The sequence below is a fragment of the Pecten maximus genome, chromosome 14, assembly GCF_902652985.1.
Source record: "Pecten maximus chromosome 14, xPecMax1.1, whole genome shotgun sequence".
Taxonomy (NCBI): Eukaryota; Metazoa; Mollusca; class Bivalvia; order Pectinida; family Pectinidae; genus Pecten; species Pecten maximus.
The window spans coordinates 18,122,153-18,142,871 of NC_047028.1; the positions used below are offsets into that span (position 1 = coordinate 18,122,153).

The 20,719-nt window shown below is 35.0% G+C and overlaps 2 protein-coding genes across 3 annotated transcripts in view; one reads left to right on the forward strand and one right to left on the reverse strand.

The window, feature by feature from the left end:
* LOC117342309 (vacuolar protein sorting-associated protein 4-like) lies at positions 1 to 10,020 on the forward strand. Its single transcript, XM_033904428.1, has 11 exons — positions 1 to 118; positions 501 to 513; positions 1,479 to 1,608; positions 2,099 to 2,270; positions 2,740 to 2,895; positions 3,202 to 3,355; positions 4,064 to 4,112; positions 4,944 to 5,170; positions 5,976 to 6,166; positions 7,123 to 7,199; positions 7,600 to 10,020. Exons 1-11 carry the CDS (start codon positions 37 to 39, stop codon positions 7,723 to 7,725), a joined length of 1,377 nt encoding a protein of 458 aa, XP_033760319.1. The 5' UTR covers positions 1 to 36; the 3' UTR covers positions 7,726 to 10,020.
* LOC117342308 overlaps positions 8,281 to 20,719 on the reverse strand; it is a 26,297-nt gene continuing 13,858 nt past the window's right edge. For both annotated transcript variants that reach the window (XM_033904427.1, XM_033904426.1), the window contains 7 exons: positions 20,357 to 20,424; positions 18,182 to 18,289; positions 17,699 to 17,876; positions 16,659 to 16,758; positions 16,055 to 16,161; positions 11,500 to 11,631; positions 8,281 to 10,741 (listed from right to left, as the gene is read on the reverse strand). In XM_033904427.1, coding sequence (XP_033760318.1) covers positions 10,619 to 10,741; positions 11,500 to 11,631; positions 16,055 to 16,161; positions 16,659 to 16,758; positions 17,699 to 17,876; positions 18,182 to 18,289; positions 20,357 to 20,424 — 816 coding nt within the window. In that variant the 3' untranslated portion in view covers positions 8,281 to 10,618. The remainder of the gene's footprint in view (positions 10,742 to 11,499; positions 11,632 to 16,054; positions 16,162 to 16,658; positions 16,759 to 17,698; positions 17,877 to 18,181; positions 18,290 to 20,356; positions 20,425 to 20,719) is intronic.

Here is a 20,719-nt window from a genome sequence, read left to right on the forward strand (position 1 = left end):
GTCTCATAGATATCGATTCTAGCCAAGGTGAGCAAGATGGACGAAATTAAGGAAATGCAGATTGGGATAAACGAAAGTCCGAACGAAGTAACAGACCCAGAATTGACTTTGTATGCGGGTAATATTATGAACCAGCCCAACGTCATATTATTGGTAGATTGGTTAAGTGTAAACTTATAAAGCTTTGCTCGAATTCTCAGTATGTCACCTTCTGATAGACCACACGGGCACGTTACAATAATAGGCCGTATCACTATGTATACAGTACAGTACATATATATGAAATGATTAAGAATGTATGAGGGTCAGTATTTTATTTGTTCTTTTTTAGATTATGATTAAGCAAATTTTAAATAAGATGTGCGAAATGTGCCTCGACTAATGCAAACTTGTGGGAGTTCTCTCCCTTAAATTGTTTTAAGTTCACCAGGAACGTTCATATATATATGGCCTATTTTTCATTTATTTTCTCTATTTGCTGAACTGATCATGGACTTCAGAAGCCTTATCTCGGTGAGTACAAAAGTTTCATTAATCTGTTTCTTTACTCCACCACTGTAGCTTTACAAAGTGTGATAACTCAAAGTAAGTTTTGTGGATAGGATAAGGACGCATTTCTTCATAATAACATAACTCTGTAATAAGTGCTCAGCTATGCCTAGCCCGAGTTTCCTCTGGCCCTGACACCATGTCTGGTGTCAGGGCCAGAGGAAACTCGGGCTATATGGTGTCAGGGCCAGAGGAAACTCGGGCTAAGCTTTGCCCAATCATATTAATGTGTTCAATTTCATCAATGCAGCCAGGTAAAAAGCCAGGTTTAACGAAATGTCAATGCCACCGGGTCAAAAGTCGCAATTACATTGTTTAATCAAATTTGTATTTCTTTAAATTCTTACATTAAATGTAATTGACCAATTTCTCAAAAGAGATTAGGGAGGTTTTTTTTATCATTTTGTTGGTAAAAAAATTATCCATTTTCATACGTGGGAAACAATGATTTACCATGGCTCTTTACTTTGGCTTTGTTTCACTTTAATGATTGTGTGCTCTAATTTCATGGTTGAATATAATGGATCCTAATAATAATGATGGAGTTTTTATGAGCTAAGGCGGTTTTTCTTTTAAATTCAAAGCAGATGAAGGAGGGCCTGAGAACCAAGTAATTTATTTTTATTGTGGCCTTGATTGCTTTTTTTTAATTATGGACTAGCTCTAAGATTCACCTAGTTAATATAATTAGTAAATGTTTGATTTTTCGATGAGGTCGATCCATGGATTTGTCAACTTAAGAAAATATTAACTTAAGATAGAAAAGATATGATAATTTAATGATAAAAATGCTTTGTATATAATTATTTTAAACTGTAATAAAGTAATATTGGGAAAAAAACAAACAAAGTTAAAATTTTATATAGAAATAATTTCTGTTAAGAAACTCATGTAACAATGTCCATTTTTAATGTACTTTTTTTTTTAAGTTTGCAAGAAACACTTGATGAGGGCCAAAAGACCAGCAACATTGATGTACAGATGATGTGGCTCAATGTCATCAGGTGTCGACAGATTATCCAGCAGTTATCAGCCTCCGAGAGCAACACATTTTACTCTGTAATCACAATAGAAAATTAATAATTGAAATGTTAATGATGTAATGTACATGCTTACAATTGTCTGTCATTAATTAATTTACATGAGGTACCATCACAGAAACACTTGTTGTTTTGTTTGTTTGTTTGTTTTTTTATTTGAAAATATATAAGACTTTCTAGTAACACACCAGACAAAAATAGGGTAGATGAAATGGATACACAAATTATTTCATCTTGTGTTTTTATATACACTTGTAAAACAATCACCTGGCCATTACTGCACTAGGCCTGAAAATGTAAGTGAAGTGCAAATACCATGTTGATTTTATCTTGTATTTCAAATTTATTAAATTTTATTACCAAAATACATTTTTTTTTTTTTTTGTACATGTATGTGTAGGTCATAGGTGTATGACACATCAGAAATTTACAAATATTTTCATTTTATTTCAGTCAATGTATATATATACAACTACAGATTATAACAATATCCTGCCACTGCTTTTTAGGGCATTTTGCTTCAATTGGAGACATCTTTGGCATCTCATGTAGATGTTCTACAGAAGAAAATCTCCCAGCTCAACTCTGACACTCAGACCGGACATGTAAAATACCCAAGTCTACCAAGTTGTGCTGGGGATGCTGCCTCTATAGGTCGGGCAGAAGCACATACACCTTGTGGTTGGTCAACAATTATTTTTTAGGATAGAGAGTGGAGGCATTAATAAGTTATTCATAACTTTGGCAGATTCATAGAAAACTCTTGTTTTCATACTATCCCTTAGTAAGAGTGAGAGTTTCTCATTAAACGTCTATGTATATTGCATCTCTAATGAAGAAGACTTATATTTCTTTTTCTTTAACTTTGTAGTGTGTTTACTGTTTACCAATTACCATAGAAAATAGTTATATATGCAAAAGAAGTATATTCACTGTATACATTTGCTTTTCAAAAAACCAAAACGTTTTATATTATTTGATTTGATCAGATTTTTTTTATTATTATTATTATGTAGCCAGGGAATATATCTATTAGGACTGTTACTTCTACAATTATTATTTACTTGGAATAGAAAAAAATTATTAAATAAAAATATTTTAAATTCACAATTATGAAATCAAAGCAATGTGAATTCATGTTTTGTTGAAGATGACACTCAGAAACAGCAGCGCCGTATCGCCATCGAGGACACCATCATTACAAAGGGTGGTCTGACATTCCAGGACATTGCAGGACTCAACGATGCCAAGCAGGCTCTCCGCGAGGCCATTATAATGCCGTTACACTTTCCTCATCTCTTCACAGGTCTGGTAGTCATTTTAATAATACTTTAGCTAAAAATCAGTTTCAGAGTGTACTACAGACTGTACAGTGTATCATATACGAAAATACCATTCATTTTCTTCAAAACCCTGAAACCCCTTATCAATAATCATGAATGTTATCCTTTTGTTGTTGTTTTTATGTTTTTGTGTGTTATTTTTTTTGAAATATTAGAAAAAATAATCAAAATTATTTCAGATGTACACTGTATATAATTTTAAAATCTGATATCTGATACAACACCAAGAACACCAGGACAACCTTTTAAATCTAGTTTGTTTTGTGTAGGTGCCATCAAGCCTTGGCGTCGCATCCTTCTGTATGGACCTCCAGGTACTGGAAAGTCACGTCTGGCTCATGCCATCTCATCAGAGATCAACTCCTCATTCTACTGTGTGTCCAGTTCTGACCTCGTGTCCAGTTGGGTTGGAGAAAGTGAAAAGTAATTTAATAGTCCAATTTTAATCCACATGGATGACATCAGGACAATGAATAATTTTAAAATTAAAGGGAAGTCAAGATATAAAATAACATTTTGAATTTGATGATGCCATCTTTTAATGGGATATGAAACATTCATAAAATGCAGCCTCCCTAAAAGCATGTAAGAGTTACCTCCCCTGAGATCACTGATAGATATGCAAAAGTTGTCAGGAGCCATGTTGGTTTGTGACACCAAGAAAATGACAGAACGTATTAAAGTATAAAGGAAAGATAACTCATCTTATGTAATAAAAAGAAAAACGACAATAACATTTTAGTTTTTTGAAAAAAGTATTTAAATTTCGATATTTTCGTGAAATAAAAATGTCCAGAAAAATAGAACTCATACTTGTAGGTTAAGTCTCTCAATTAAAATCTAATTCTCCAGTGCAGTGTAATCACTAACTATTCACACATTTAAATATAATTATGGCATTGTTTCATACTCATTTCTTTTCTATTTCACTCTTAGGTGTGCAACATGACATTTGAAAATGGACATTAGAATATGCATTGTTAGCACTGATGTTCTGATGAACCTGAAAAGTGAGACAATGTGTAAATGAAGATATCACAAGACAAAACGTAACAATTACTAAATTTTCTTCAGGTGTCAGGTTCAGTGTTTATTCCTTGTCCAGTAATATAATATAATGATTATTTTCAGATTAATAAAGGAACTGTTTCAGCATGCTACCACTCAACAAGGAAGATCAGTAAGTACAAATAAAATTCTTCATGGTTTGTAATAAATTTGAAATGGCATATAGGCTAGTACCAGTACACTAAAAACTCATATGGGCTACATCAGCTCAGAGTAAAAAAGTCTGAAATAATACTTCTTAGAATGTTTTCTTAGAATTTTTTTTAAAGGAAACATACAACAACCATGCATATCAGAAAGGTCTGAAATCAGGGCTTTTAAAAAATCATTATGCCCAAGAACCTTGATATCAATTTACCTTAGGAACTTATCTTAAACTACTTTGATTACCAGGAAGATATTCCATTGCACTGTATGCATTAAAATACCAATTTATATGTGTGTTGCTTGTTGCACAGAAGTATGCATATAAATCTGAAATATGCACAGGGTTTATGTAATCAACAAAGCGAAGGAGAAACAAGAAATATCTTTAAAAAAGATAAACAACATAGTTTTAATGCTGGTGGTTATAATGTAAAACTGCTGGTGAAATAAATCAACGAACTAATGCGTTTCAGCACGGATAATAAAATTAGATCAGTTTGAATCATTTTTGGTAATAATAAGACTGCATTTGAATCAGGAATATGATTTTATTAATGTGTCATTTGAAAAGATGCATCCACTTATTTAGCTTGCATTCAATCTGAACTTTGTTTCGTTTTTAACTGCATATCTGCATTTTGCATTGACCGCTACATTGACCAATCATATACTTCATCTTGACCTGTAACGCCACCTGTCGCGTCATATCCAGGGCCAAAACAAAATTAGACGGCTATGCCGAAAAATAGTATCACCACAAGGCTTATTTCTATCCAGATTTATTTGTTCCTTAAAGGTGATATTTATAGATGAGATAGACAGCATCAGTCGTCAGAGGAACTCCAGGGAAGAGGAACACACAAGACGTATAAAGACAGAACTTCTAAAACAGATGGAAGGGGCAGATAACTCTGACAAGGCTGACAAAATATTCCTCCTCTGTGCCACGAACTGCCCATGGGAGTTGGACTCGGCCTTCCTTCGGAGGTTTCAAAAAAGGATTTATATTCCGCTACCAGACAAGTATGTTAAAGATGAATTATGGTGACATGTCATTTATTTAAAGTGGTTTCTTAAGGAATGCTACTACAGCTTGAATAATTGATTGAGAGTTTCCCCAAGTTATCTCCCCTTGTAGAGGAGTGTCTTATCTTTATTATAACCCCTTAGTTGATGAATTAAGAACACAATTCTTAACTTAATTCCATACTTCATATGTTTAGGGAGAGATGTTTAGCGCAGGCATATAACATTTAACTTAACTAGCAATATTGCAACATCAATGCAAAATAATGAAAAAAAAACATAACTGTCACCTGTATCTCATCTCAAGCCAGTCTCCAAGCTGAAAAGAATGTTTAAATGATGAGACTAGCACAATTTATTTCTATAATTCCCGAAAGTGTTTGCCTTTTATCTCCTCTGAGTGACTTTCTATATAATTCATGAGATATAATATATTTCTTACCTGAAGTTAATTGATATTCTACTCTATTAATACCCCTTTGTAAAGATGTCAAATGTTTGCCTTTTATCAGATCTAGACCTGTCAGTGACATGCTGTTGATTTTATGTGACATTATCTCCATTCATTGAATTAATATTTCGTCTATTATCTCCCCTTAGTTACAGACTTGTTAAAATCTTTGTCTCCTATATAACATCTTCCATTAATGAAATTATATTTTGTCAATTATCTCCCCTTAGTCAAAGTCATGTCTAATGTATGTCTATATCACCTGGTATTATTACGTATCTATATATGACATCCCCTTTAATGAGGCTTCATCTATCTGTGTGTACATTGAATTTACCTCGATCCATTCAGACATGCTCGTATAGAGTTAATGAAGATCCACACAAAGGGTAACAAACTTGACTTTACCAAGGAGGAATGGCGAGTCTTGGGCACCAATACCGAAGGCTACTCAGGCAGTGATATTGCCAATATGATGCTGGAGGCTCTTTTTAGGCCAATCAGGGATCTCCAAACATCCAAGTTTTGGAAGCAGCAACCAGGTATAACTGACTGTTCAGTCCAACCAGGTATAACTGACTGTTCAGTCCAACCAGGTATAACTGACTGTTCAGTCCAATCAGGTATAACTGACTGTTCTGTCCAATCAGAATTAAACCTTCACATATGTGACATGTTCATGTTTTTGAAGAATACCCTTGGCAATTAAAAGGTTTAAAAAAAGAAAGAAAAAGACAACCACAACGAGGGATGTTAATGAATAATAGCCTAAGTTTCCTCTGACCCTAACAGCAGAATCAAACAGACTTGGACATTTTATTTTGACAGCTAGCTGTTGGAATGTCTAAGTCTGGTGTTAGGGCCGGAGGAATCTTGGGCTAAATTAATGAAAGTATTTGCATGAAGCAACAATTAAGTCAGATATCCATGTTCGGAAATGATACGCAATGATATGTGGTAGTCCAGAGACCTTCAGATACATGTTAGTGTTATATATAACACTACCTGGCTGCTCATTAACCTGTCAGTAGTGTTACCTAGTAAATAAAAGGTATCATCGGAGACAATTTCGTTTTCATTTGAAAATAAGATTCACTTGCATACTTAACTTTTAATTCACAATCGGTCCCTATATCTTGCTTGATTCATTTTAAATTCAATTATTGCAGTCTATACATGAAACTTCAACATTGTTTACATCTTTTTATTAAATACATGTAGTGTGTGTATTTTTAGACAATTTTAGATTTGGCCATGCAGTTAAATTTCTATCAAGGTCAAAATCTAAAGATAATTGAGGATGAAAATATACTGTAGAAACATATGTATAATCGAAAGTGAATGTGTTGGTCCGAGTGATCTGATCTTGTCTTCCAAAGGTGTCAAGTTTAATGATCTATCAATTCTGTTTTGCTTCATATTTTGCATTTTATTGAAATTCTGAGATGGAAATGAATGTTGTGATTACTCCTACAAAAAAATGTATTTTCTTTGCCAGATGGTAGTTTCATGCCTATTGATGAGGGAACTGAGGGAACCATAGAAGCTAGCATTACAGATCTGCCACCAGACAAGGTAGGACCCATCAGGATTTCACAAGATGATTCTTTTAAACTCTAAATACTAAACAAAGTGATACATGCACTTAAAGATAACATTAGGATAAACCAGTGCTGTGCATCTTGCATAAAAAGAATCCCTTCCAAAATGTATAATGTATGCAGGTATAAAAACTTCTCCCACTCCCCTCCCCTCTTGTTTTTTCAGTAATGTTCACCCCACACAGTTCAATCCTACCAATCCCCCACTCCAGGTTTGGAAAATGTCAAAAATAACTTAATAACTTAATCAATCTTCATATGTGAGGAACTTAAAACCCATACACAGTACATCATTACGCTTTATGCCCTTACCTCAATGTACCCCAGATATTTTTTATCCCTCACCTAAACAGTACTCTCTATTGTATTTTCAGGTTATACCTAGAAATGTAGCGTTGTCTGATTTTATGAAATCAGTGGAGACACACAGAAGGACTGTCACTGCAAAAGAACTTGACAGATTCCAGGACTTCACTAAATTAATGGGAGAAAGTGGATAAACTCTGTATAGATCTGCAGCCAAAGAATCAAATTGATAGAATAGTCAAAAACCAAGGCTTGTTATCTTGAAATATATGAAGTAATCAGAAGTCTAAGATTAAGAGACACATTGTCAATGTGAAGCAGTTCAGATTGTCTCGAGATCCCTCCCAACACCACTTCTAACTATAAACAAAGTGGTTCTAATTGTCCAAAATATTCTGTACTTTTTAATTTAGCTCATGAGGCCATTTAAAATTTCCTATGCTAATGATAGCTGGATATGATCAAAGATTATAAAATTGTAATTTTATTTCCTTATTGGATAGCACCTCCTCTCATCATTCATGACCATTTTTTTCTTATTCAAATCATGGATATTTGGCACTAATTTAAAAACAACCCTCATATTTGCTAATTTAATACATGTTTAAAAGATTTTATTTTGTTGGTTGATTTGATTTTGTAGTTTTGAAACTATGCAAGTAGCAGAGATGATGTAAAAAATCAAAAATGATTTGTTTTGTACAAAGTTGTACATTAGTATGGTTGATAATTCGTTTAAGGTAAATGCCATGTATACTCCTCCTTTTCTCAGTAATTAAAACAATCAGTACCATATTTCAAATAATAAGTGGAATGTGCATTGTCAAAAACACAGGAAGTGTATGCTTAACAAAACCATCTACATTGTATAGGGACAAGTTTCTTTTTATATTTCTCTAGGGCCTAAAAAGATGTAGGATTTTGCAATTAAATAGGGACAGGTGAGCTTATTAGGTCAAATACAACATAGTGTATTATATAAATAAACGCACCTGTTCCAAGTATTACACTCCATAACTTCTTAGCATTTAGGAAATTACCTTAATTTCTTCTGAAAAGATACTGTATTGTATATAATAAATCTACCATAAATATTTTACTTGTTTTTCAATCAACTTTCATTTGTCAAGGGAAATAATATCTCTTAAACAAAGATAAGATTTTAAAGGATGAGAATTTTCCTAAATGTTGAGAAGTTTTGTGTTTTTGGGGTCAAACTGTAAAATACTGTAACTACACCTCATTTACATGCAATGCAATAATACATATCATTTATATTATCAATATGTATTCGAAAATAGAATTTATAAAAACATGAATTCTATACACTGGTACAAAATATTTTATTTCTCTAAATCATTTCAAAAGAAAAACATTGTGAAATATATTTCAAATAACAGCCATTTATAGAAGTATAAATATAATTATATTAATGAGTACAATTGTCCTAACATAGCACTGTGGACTGCCCTATATAAATAGTTTAGTGTATTTTGTCATGCAAAAAGCCCAAGTTGGTAGCCCATAACATCCTTAAATTAGGGGCCAGACAAAGATTGACATTTTTTACTGAACTGCAACAGTAATACAGGAGAGCTTATTACCAAACATGGGATAATTGTTGGATAAAATGTTAAGTTATACTGGTACAATTATAGTATTCAAAACAAGGCACCAAAAATAATTACCATACATGTTTGATATATAATATCATGTTAAGTTTTCATAACTCATACACATTTATTTTATCATGAGACCTATGCAACTGTAGATTCATCTGATTAAGACATAAATTATCTCACTTGTTAATTGTACAAGGATCAAAGGCCGAGATAATTTAACCTGTCTGTGAAAATAATGTTTTCATTGACCTGTATATATATTAAAGTTAAGACTCACAAACCCCCCAAAAATTGTTGTATTTTCAAATTCCAGTATTAAGCAATCTATGTATTCTGTTCCTTATAGATTGAATATCAACTACAGATTTCAGTTTTATTGAAATCCATGTACATGTTACATACTATGGTCAAGTTTTATTTTATGAAATTAAATTTTGAGTTGTATATATTCAGTGTAAACTTTATCTAATGCTCTCATATTAAATATCCGTTGAAGTAAACATACCATTTATCAATCATATCACCCATCCGAGTAACCTCTATGAAGGCAATGTATTCGCCAGAACATATGGTAGTATACTGCCTAAAGACTAAATTTCATTAAGAAAACTAATAATTTCCACATTCTGTGGAAAATAGAAAATCACCAACACTATGGCACATAAAAGATGTTGGTATCAAGTCCTAACTCAAGCTAGTGAGTTGGTGAGATCTACCAGATACTACTCATATAAAGAATACAACAAATGAATTCATTCTCTATGATAAAGATAATGTCAAGTTGTGAACATGCCAGTCAAATTCCCACTTAAACATCCGACAGTGTGAATGTACGTTTGATATATATATACACTTATCACAGCAGAATCCATCTATTGAAGAGACAAAAGAAATATGTACCACAAACAAATAAACATGACATGTATTATCAAAATAAGTAGATCAGATTGTTGAAGAAGAATCCTATCAGGAAATGTGTCTCTATCACATGGACAACTGGTACTTGTGACACACTGAAAACCAGTCTATATAATAAATATAATCCTGTGGTTCGACATTCCCTTGTTGAACTAAGACTGGTGTATTGTTTAAAAAAAATTGCTTTCCGTATTTTCAGCATTTTATGACATTTGCCAACAGCATCATCTCATTTAATACAGGATTCAAAATAAAGTTTGTTCAATACAGATAATGGTGTCCATATCCACTTACAGAGTGAAGCATTGGCACAAGGATCAGGCAAATCTCAAAGTAGAGCTCTATAAATCTCCTTAATGATGAATACAGGCCAGCCCTGGTCTCCTGACCTAGGACCAGTTATTAATGGGGGCAATGATGCTAGTCTGGAAGAGAATGAATACGACCCAGCCGTGGTTACCCGGCCTAGAACCAGTAATTCATGGGGGCAATGATGCTGGTCTTCAAGAGGATGAGGATGAATGTGACCCAGCCCTGGTCTCCTGACCTAGAACCAGTAATTAATGGGGCCTATGATGCTGGTCTGGAAGAGGATGAGGAGGATGAACGCTGTCAGTACCATTATTGAGATAAGATACGACGGCATGATCGGAATGCTGAATATCTTGGCCTGAAATTGTTTGAACAAAACGAAAATTACTTCAAATAAAGATACATGGTATTAGAAGCCAATAATCTAAAATACAGAGGAGCCCACTTATTTGCATATCGCTTATTTGAATAACCCGCTTATTTCCATAAAATTCTCAGGTCCCGATTTTTTTTCTTTATCTTTGTATTTTAATCCTGTGTATTTGCATCGACTAAAACACTGACTCCCGCTTATATGCATATAAAAATTCAAAAAAATCTGATATGACTTTGATCATCTATTCTAAGCTCTGACCTTGATACAGTACCCTTCTGAATGAAATCTTTACAGATGTGAAATTGACTAATCTTAAATCTTTGCATCTAGATCATCTGACCTTGATTATCTACCTTGTTGACCTTGACGATCTGTTTCGTGTGACCTTTACTGTACACTAATTTCAATCCTTTGCCCCTTGAACATCTGACCTTGACTATCTACCCTGTTGACCTTGACCATCCATTACCTATAACCTTCACACTAATTTTAATCTGTTGCCCCTTGATCATCTGACCATGAATATCTACCCTGTTGACCTTGACCATCCATTACCTATAACCTTCACACTAATTTTAATCTGTTGCCCCTTGATCATCTGACCATGAATATCTACCCTGTTGACCTTGACCATCCATTACCTATAACCTTCACACTAATTTTAATCCCTTGCCCCTTGAACATCTGACCTTGACTATCTTCCCCAGTGACCATCTGTTCCCTGTGACCTTGACACTTACCTTTAATCGTACTTGGCCTACAAATCCTAGGAATGAGTCAAGCTCTAGTTGAGATGATCCCTTGTACCCAAAAACTCTCATCTCTACTGCGATCTTTTTTATACCATTACACACAGAGTTCACCTTGGCCGCCTACAATAGAAACGACAGAGTTAGTCATTCCAGAAAAAGACTGCATACCTTTATACAGCTCTATCACAAGAGAGCTCAAGTAATGCACTCTCAGTTAATAAACCTTTCTAATCTGATACTGGGACATAATGAACACAATGAACATGTCGGGCTGACCTGTCTAAACTGACAATTAATGTAATCAATCTATTAAACTGTCTTATTTATAACTGGGACACTATAAACATATTGGTAGGATTAACCTGTCTAATCTGACCCTTGGTTACAATTAAATCATTGGCCAGATGAACCTGTCTTATATGACACCATGTTGGACACAGTGTATTGGTCAGTTTAACCGGTCTAATCTGACACCCTGTTGGATACAACATATTGGTCAGTTTAACCTGTCTAATCTGGCATTCTGTTGGACACAGCATATTGGTCAGTTTAACCTGTCTAATCCGGCAACCTGTTGGACACAGCATATTGGTCAGTTTAACCTGTCTAATCCGGCACCCTGTTGGACACAGCATATTGTTCAGTTTAACCTGTCTAATCCGGCACCCTGTTGGACACAGCATATTGGTCAGTTTAACCTGTCTAATCCGGCACCCTGTTGGACACAGCATATTGTTCAGTTTAACCTGTCTAATCCGGCACCCTGTTGGACACAGCATATTGGTCAGTTTAACCTGTCTAATCTGACACACTGTTGGACACAGCATATTGGTCAGTTTAACCTGTCTAATCTGACACACTGTTGGACACAGCATATTGGTCAGTTTAACCTGTCTAATCTGACGCCCTGTTGGACACAGCATATTGGTCAGTTTAACCTGTCTAATCTGATGCCCTGTTGGACACAGCATATTGGTCAGTTTAACCTGTCTAATCTGACGCCCTCTTGGACACAACATATTGGTCAGTTTAACCTGTCTAATCTGACACCCAGTGGGACACAACATCTTGGTCAGATTAACCTGTCTAATCCGACACCCTCAGGGGTCGACATTAACGCTTGTCCGATTGTCCGGTACCAGACGAAATTGATGTCGGACAAGTGAAATCATTAAAGTACTTGTCCGACGGGACAAGTAACAAATCTGTCATTGTGTTTTATTTATGTTATATTCTGAAGTCAAAACTGATTCAATACTCACTGTAAAATGAGTAAAAACTCCTTTAAATTGTGTTAACCATCGAACGGAAGTGAGTTGCATGCTTATTACAGCTTCATTCGGAACTACATAGAAATGATGGCAGACTTCCGAGGGCTCTCGAAAACATGTAATCGGTATCACTAGTATGTTTGAAACGCATGCGAATGCTGTACATGTGAGAGCATTGATACTATGACAGATACCGTCTGCTGGAATCGTAATAAAAATGAATCAGTTTTGATATAATTAAGGAGGCTACAGATGAAGCAGACTACCGTGCCCTAGAAAACGGTGACATGTTTTAATGTTTTTACAGTAGTAAGTTTGTTTAATAAGTTTAGTCGAACAGTTCTTCAGGAAAGTTAATTATTTTAAAGTACTTCATTCATCTGCTTTTAGGTAAAAAAAGGATGGTTTAGTAAAACTTAATAACTTGTAATAATGCTTTCTAGCTGTTTTATTGTTGTTAGTAATTATTATGAGTCAAAATTATGGCTTGCAGTGCTTACCTCTACACTATAATAAATCATCTCGCTGTTTACACATAACAGATGGAAAGTAGAAACACATGTAGGACAAGTGATTATTTCATTCGGACAAGTGAATTTATCTTATCACTTGTCCGAAGGGACAAGTGCAGAAACAAGAGATCCCAGAGGGATCTTGGCGCCCACCATTGAATGATCTTCATAGGTTCCATGTCAGATTGATCTTTTCTCTACTTTTCCCTTCTTCTAAGTCTTACTAATCTGTGTAAATTCAGAAACAGCCCTCTATAGCTAGTACTTTTCAAACAAGGGGAAGCTATATATAAAATTTAAGATTTAGCGATAATGGCTGTCTGTCGACCATATTGTTTTTGGATTGGTCCCAATATGCAAAACTAGGCACTGAGGGGAACCTACATATGAAATTTGAGAAAGATCCCTTGAGTGCTTTCTGAGAAATAGCGATAACAAACTTCAATTGTCAAAATCCAAGATGGCTGCCTGTCGGCCATGTTGTTTTCTGATTAGATTCAAAATGCAATATGCATAACTAGGCACCAAGGGGAACCTACATATGAAATTTGAGAAAGATCCCTTCAGTACTTTATGAGAAATAGCGATAAGAAACTTCAATTGTCAATATCCAAGATGGCTACCTGTCAGCCATGTTGTTTTCTGATTGGTCTCAAAATGCAATATGCATAACAAGGCACTGAGGGGAACGTATGTATGAAATTTGAGAAAGATCTCTTCATTACTTTCTGAGAAATAGCGATAACAAACTTCAATTGTCAAAATCCAAGATGGCTGCCTGTCAGCCAGGTTGTTTTCCGATTGGTCTCAAAATGCAATATGCATAACTAGGCAACAAGAGGAACCTACGTATGAAATTTGAGAAAGATCCCTTCATCACTTTCTGAGAAATAGCGATAACAAACTTCAATTGTCAAAATCCAAGATGGCTGCCTGTCGGCCATGTTGTTTTCCGATTGGTCTCAAAATGCAATATGCATAACTAGGCAACAAGAGGAACCTACGTATGAAATTTGAGAAAGATCCCTTCATCACTTTCTGAGAAATAGCGATAACAAACTTCAATTGTCAAAATCCAAGATGGCTGCCTGTCGGCCATGTCTCAAAATGCAATATGCATAACTAGGCACCAAGTGGAACCTACATATGAAATTTGAGAAAGATCCCTTGAGTGCTTTCTGAGAAATAGCGATAACAAACTTCAATTGTCAAAATCCAAGATGGCTGCCTGTCGGCCATGTTGTTTTCCGATTGGTCTCAAAATGCAATATGCAAAACTAGGCACTGAGGGGAACCTACATATGAAATTTGAGAAAGATCCCTTGAGTGCTTTCTGAGAAATAGCGATAACAAACTTCAATTGTCAAAATCCAAGATGGCTGCCTGTCGGCCATGTTGTTTTCTGATTGGTCTCAAAATGCAATATGCATAACTAGGCACCAAGGGGAACCTACATATGAAATTTGAGAAAGATCCCTTCATTACTTTATGAGAAATAGTGATAACAAACTTCAATTGTCAAAATCCAAGATGGCTGCCTGTCGGCCATGTTGTTTTCCGATTGGTCTCAAAATGCAATATGCATAACTAGGCACCAAGTGGAACCTACATATGAAATTTGAGAAAGATCCCTTGAGTGCTTTCTGAGAAATAGCGATAACAAACTTCAATTGTCAAAATCCAAGATGGCTGCCTGTCGGCCATGTTGTTTTCCGATTGGTCTCAAAATGCAATATGCATAACTAGGCACCAAGTGGAACCTACATATGGAATTTGAGAGAGATCCCTTCAGTACTTTCTGAGAAATAGCGATAACAAACTTCAATTGTCAAAATCCAAGATGGCTGCCTGTCGGCCATGTTGTTTTCTGATTGGTTTCAAAATGCAATATGCATAACTAGGCACCAAGAGGAACCTACGTATGAAATTTGAGAAAGATCCCTTCATCACTTTCTGAGAAATAGCGATAACAAACTTCAATTGTCAAAATCCAAGATGGCTGCCTGTCGGCCATGTTGTTTTACGATTAGTCTCAACATGCAATATGCATAACTAGGCACCAAGGGGAACCTACATATGAAATTTGAGAAAGACCCCTTCAGTACTTTCTGAGAAATAGCGATAACAAACTTCAATTGTCAAAATCCAAGATGGCTGCCTGTCGGCCATGTTGTTTTACGATTGGTCTCAAAATGCAATATGCATAACTAGGCACCAAGGGGAACCTACATATGAAATTTGAGAAAGATCCCTTCAGTACTTTCTGAGGATTAGCGATAACAAGAATTGTTTACGGACGGACGGAGGGACGGACGGAGGGACGGACGGACGACGGACCACGGACGCAGGGCGATTTGAATAGCCCACCATCTGATGATGGTGGGCTAAAAAGTTAATGTCGACCCCTGACCCTGTGGGACACAACATTTTGGTCAGATTAACCTGTCTAATCCGACACCCTGTCTTAAACAACATATTGGTCAGGTCAACCTGACTAATAAGACACCTTGTGGGTTACAGCATGGCATAATCTGTCTATTCTAACACCATGTGGAACAAAATGTCTTGTTAGATTAATCTGACCCCCTGTTCATGTAGGACACAAACATTTTGATCAGTTTGATATGATATCAGAACAGATGTTCTATTATATGATTCATAAGAAATAAGATTTAAGCAATATATTGGATTAACGAGGATCATGGAATACGAAGTGGTCATATTAGGTTTATTTAAAGTCGCCTTCTTAACGAGATTTACCTGGTAAAGAGGACAGATGATCATACAGGCCCACACACATGGGAAGATACATCTGTAGCACCACACCTTTGGAGAGTCGTTTTTGTTTAGAACTAAAATACTGATGCCTGCAAATTCAAAATAAAAAGAATATTAAAAAAAATATGAAAAATTTAAATTCCCTCTCGCATCCTTTTGATTAAATGCAGGTAAATACAAAACAAATATCTAATTTTGTATGGTCTTCATTATGTATCATCAAATTTCCCTACTTCCATCATATCTTGATTAATGTAGATTATATTCATAATAGCTTGCTTCTATCTTAAACTTTAAAACACTTCCATGATGTAAAATGTTGGAAAGGACCAGTATAGGCTTAGCCTGTTGTCCAATCCATTAATATATATATCTTTATGTAATTGTATGTACTACAAATGTATACATGTAATTGAAAAATAAAATATTTTGGAATGAAAATGTAAAATGTAACACCTTTGAAGTATCTGTACTGTATGTATCTTTGGTTTATCAATAAGGTATTCTGTATACTAACTCAACTATCACACACAATCTGACCCGAGTTTTAAAGTGAAGATGCTAACAGTCTTCAGTCAAGTATTACCTATAATAATCAACTCTGCAAATATCAAAGCTATCAGGGATGTCATTCTAGCGATCGGTCCATTGAGTAGACTCAGATTCTGTTTCACTACAAATAAATCCTGCAAATAGAAAAAGATAACCTTTTGTTAGATTTCAATTATAAAAAGATCCCAATTACTTGTGAGCATAACAAGGTAGATACATGTAATGATTAACTTCCTGAAAATGTTAAATATCAAGAATCAAGCATTCTTATGCATTTGAACTTGTCTTTAGCAAGATAGAGTATACTATTTGCAGGGGAACAATAGAAGAATTAATATATAAAGCAATTCTTCAATTCCTCATACTTATAACTTAACTACATAATGTATATGTAAGAAGCAAAAAGAAGCACACATTCACCAAACACAACTGTCTACAAGCAAATTATCTGATCTTGGCCGAATTTAAGAGACAGCTTCACAGCTTTAAAAGTATTTTATCAAACTGAACATCACCACACCATAGTTAGGGCACCACAAGTGTAATGACCACTGTCGTCGATATACAATGTTTTTCCTGGTGATATTTACCTCCAATTTGGCCTGAGTTTAGGCCCAATTCCCGATTGTGTCTTTTGTTTGTTTTTCCCAATTGAATTATTAGTTATCAAAATTCCCAAAATCTTTAGATCTGTTTTTGTTTTTATGTGAGGGTATGTAATTCAGTGACCTATGTAGTCTACCACATTTACCCTCTAATTTCAGACTTTTTATGTCCTAAAATGTTAAGTAAAAAAAAACAAAAAAACTTCCCTATCACAATATCTAATCAAACAAAACCTGCATTCCATTTCAGGTTATTATAATAAGACAGTACATAAATGCCCACTGCAGTACAGGAAAACAGCATGAATAGCACTAGTTTATTACAAATTCAAGGACCAGTATATTTCAAACCTTAATATTTAAGCATGAAAATTTCACAACTTCATAGAAATTTCAGTATAAACTAACTTCGTAATTTTCCTTATGATTACAAGGTTGCCATAGATACTGGGGACCTTGGACTTCTTACCTTCATGGCTGCCTTTATCTCCGTTGATTTCTCCTGGAGTCGGAGTGCCAGTCCACGTATATAGAACAAGGTCATCTCGCACTGCGTAACATAATTAGCAATGACGGCCAGGGATACGGAATTCAGTACCATGATTCCGAGTAACTCCACAAAGAACAGGATCCAATGTACAACATTCCTGGGTGATAATGAACACAAATTAGAAATAATTTTGACATATACAGGCACCGATTCAATTGAAATATAACAATATCCTGTTCATTTTAATTAACTACAATTTCATTATATATGAATATTGCAATATTTTTTCATGAGTTTCAATTAATTTCAGGTTCCAATCATGGACAAATCTTTGTTTGAATGCTGTCATCCAGCAGCCATACTTACCTAATGATAAAGCAGGTACATTAGAGTCTAGGGTTAAGTAGTCAGTAATATATAAAGTTTATAGAATTTCCACTACATTACATAAGATATACCTACCCTGTTTTACGGAAAAATGCCAGAGCAGGAAAATCAAAAGCCCACTCATACAATCCTTGCATGCCGAGGGTTATCCCTACCCAGATACCTCCTACTGCCAGAAACAGTCTGTAAACAAAAACAACTCTGTCAACAAAAGCTTTCCATGATATAAAAGCTTATAGCACATATTGTTAAACATATTATATAAATCAAACAACACTTCTTGTTTGTGTCTTTCCTAACTACAATGCTACTACAAATTGTTGACCTAAAAGATTCTGATATTTTTTCTAATTACTGTATTTTTCTTCAGGATTTTCAACATTAAAAAAAAATACTATTCTATTCACAATGTGATATTTTTTGTCAATTTATCTATTTTGAAGGAAAATTTGAAAAGCAAATATGACATTGATTTTGACCAATAGCTGTCCCTGATTTATCTCACCAAGTAAAAACAACAGTGATGGCTAAGAATGTTATCAGTTAAAATCAACAAGTTAAAATAAACTGTATTCATCCTGAAATAAGCTCAGGGTGCAAATACACAAAAACTGACTGAAAGTAGGGATATATATGAAAAAGAGTTTGTCAGCATTTCTATTTTATCTTACTGCAATAATAAGAAGTAGGTGGATTACTACAAAACATGGACTTATTGGCAGATAGATACCTTACATAATCAGCTAATATTGTATACAAGACATCCCAGAGGGATCTTGGCGCCCACCATTGAATGATCTTTATAGGTTCCATGTCAGATTGATCTTTTCTCTACTTTTCCCTTCCTCTAAGTCTTACTAATCTGTGTAAATTCAGAAACAGCCCTCTTGTACTTCTCAAACAAGGGGAACCTATGTATAAAATTTAAGATTTAGCGATAATGGCTGTCTGTTGTTTTCGGATTAGTCCCAAAATGCAACACCAGGGACCAAGGGGAACCTACATATGAAATTTGAGAACGATCCCTTCAGTACCTTCTGTAAAATAGCGATAACAAACTTCAATTGTCAAAATACAAGATGGCTGCCTGTCGGGCAGGTTGTTTTCTGACTGATCTCAAAATCCAATATGCATAACTAGGCACAGAGGGCAACCTACAAATGAAATTTCAGAAAGATCCCTTCAGCACTTTCTTAGAAATAGCGATAACAAGTTTCAATTGTCAAAATCTAAGATGGCTGCCTGTCGGGCAGGTTGTTTTACGATTAGTCTCAAAATGCAATATGCATAACTAGGCACCGAGGGGAACCTACATATGAAATTTGAGAAAGATCCCTTCATTACTTTCTGAGAAATAGCGATAACAAACTTCAATTGTCAAAATCCAAGATGGCTGCCAGTTGGCCATGTTGTTTTCCGATAGGTCTCAAAATGCAATATGCATAACAAGGCACAAAGGGGAACCTACATATGAAATTTGAGAAAGATCCCTTCAGTACTTTCTCAGAAATAGCGATAACAAAATTCAATTGTCAAAATCCAAGATGGCTGCCTGTCGGCCATGTTGTTTTCCTATTGGTCTCAAAATGCAATATGCATAACTAGGCACCAAGGGGAATCTACATATGAAATTTGAGAAAGATCCCTTCAGTACTTTCTCAGAAATAGCGATAACAAACTTCAATTATCAAAATCCAAGATGGCTGCCTGTCGGCCATGTTGTTTTCCGATTGGTCTCAAAATGCAATATGCATAACTAGGCACCAAGGGGAGCCTACATATGAAATTTCAGAAAGATCCCTTCAGTACTTTCTCAGAAATAGCGATAACAAGCTTCAATTGTCAAAATCCAAGATGGCTGCCTGTCGGCCATGTTGTTTTCTGATTGGTCTCAAAATGCAATATGCATAACTAGGCACCAAGGGGAGCTTACATATGAAATTTTAGAAAGATCCCTTCAGTACTTTCTCAGAAATAGCGATAACAAACTTCAATTGTCAAAATCCAAGATGGCTGCCTGTCGGCCATGTTGTTTTCCGATTGGTCTCAAAATGCAATATGCATAACTAGGCACCAAGGGGAACCCACATATGAAATTTGAGAAAGATCCCTTTAGTACTTTCTGAGGATTAGCGATAACAAGAATTGTTTACGGACGGACGGACGGACGGACGGACCACGGACGCAGGGCGATTTGAATAGCCCACCATGCTAACAATGTCAACCCTGTCAGTGATTTTCTGTACAAACCTAAGTTTTCTGATCATCTTCTGTTGGGATATTGATCTGTTATATAAAGGTGTAGCTTGTAAAAATACCTGTTAATTAAATAAAAACAAAATCAGCACCACTGACTAATTACATCAGTTAATCCTATCAAAATACTGTCAGTTGAAATTAATTTGTGTTTTATCAAATCTGCTTTAGAACGTAAGGAGCAAATCACTTAACAAATGTTCATCAAATTAGACAGATAGTTGGACAGATACCTTGATTTCAGTATCCTCCTCTTCATAATAAAAAGTTTATTTATAGGATGCATGGCCAAATATGAAATGTGAACCCAAACTTATGTAAATGAAAATATAATTTTTTATCTTAACCATAAAAATA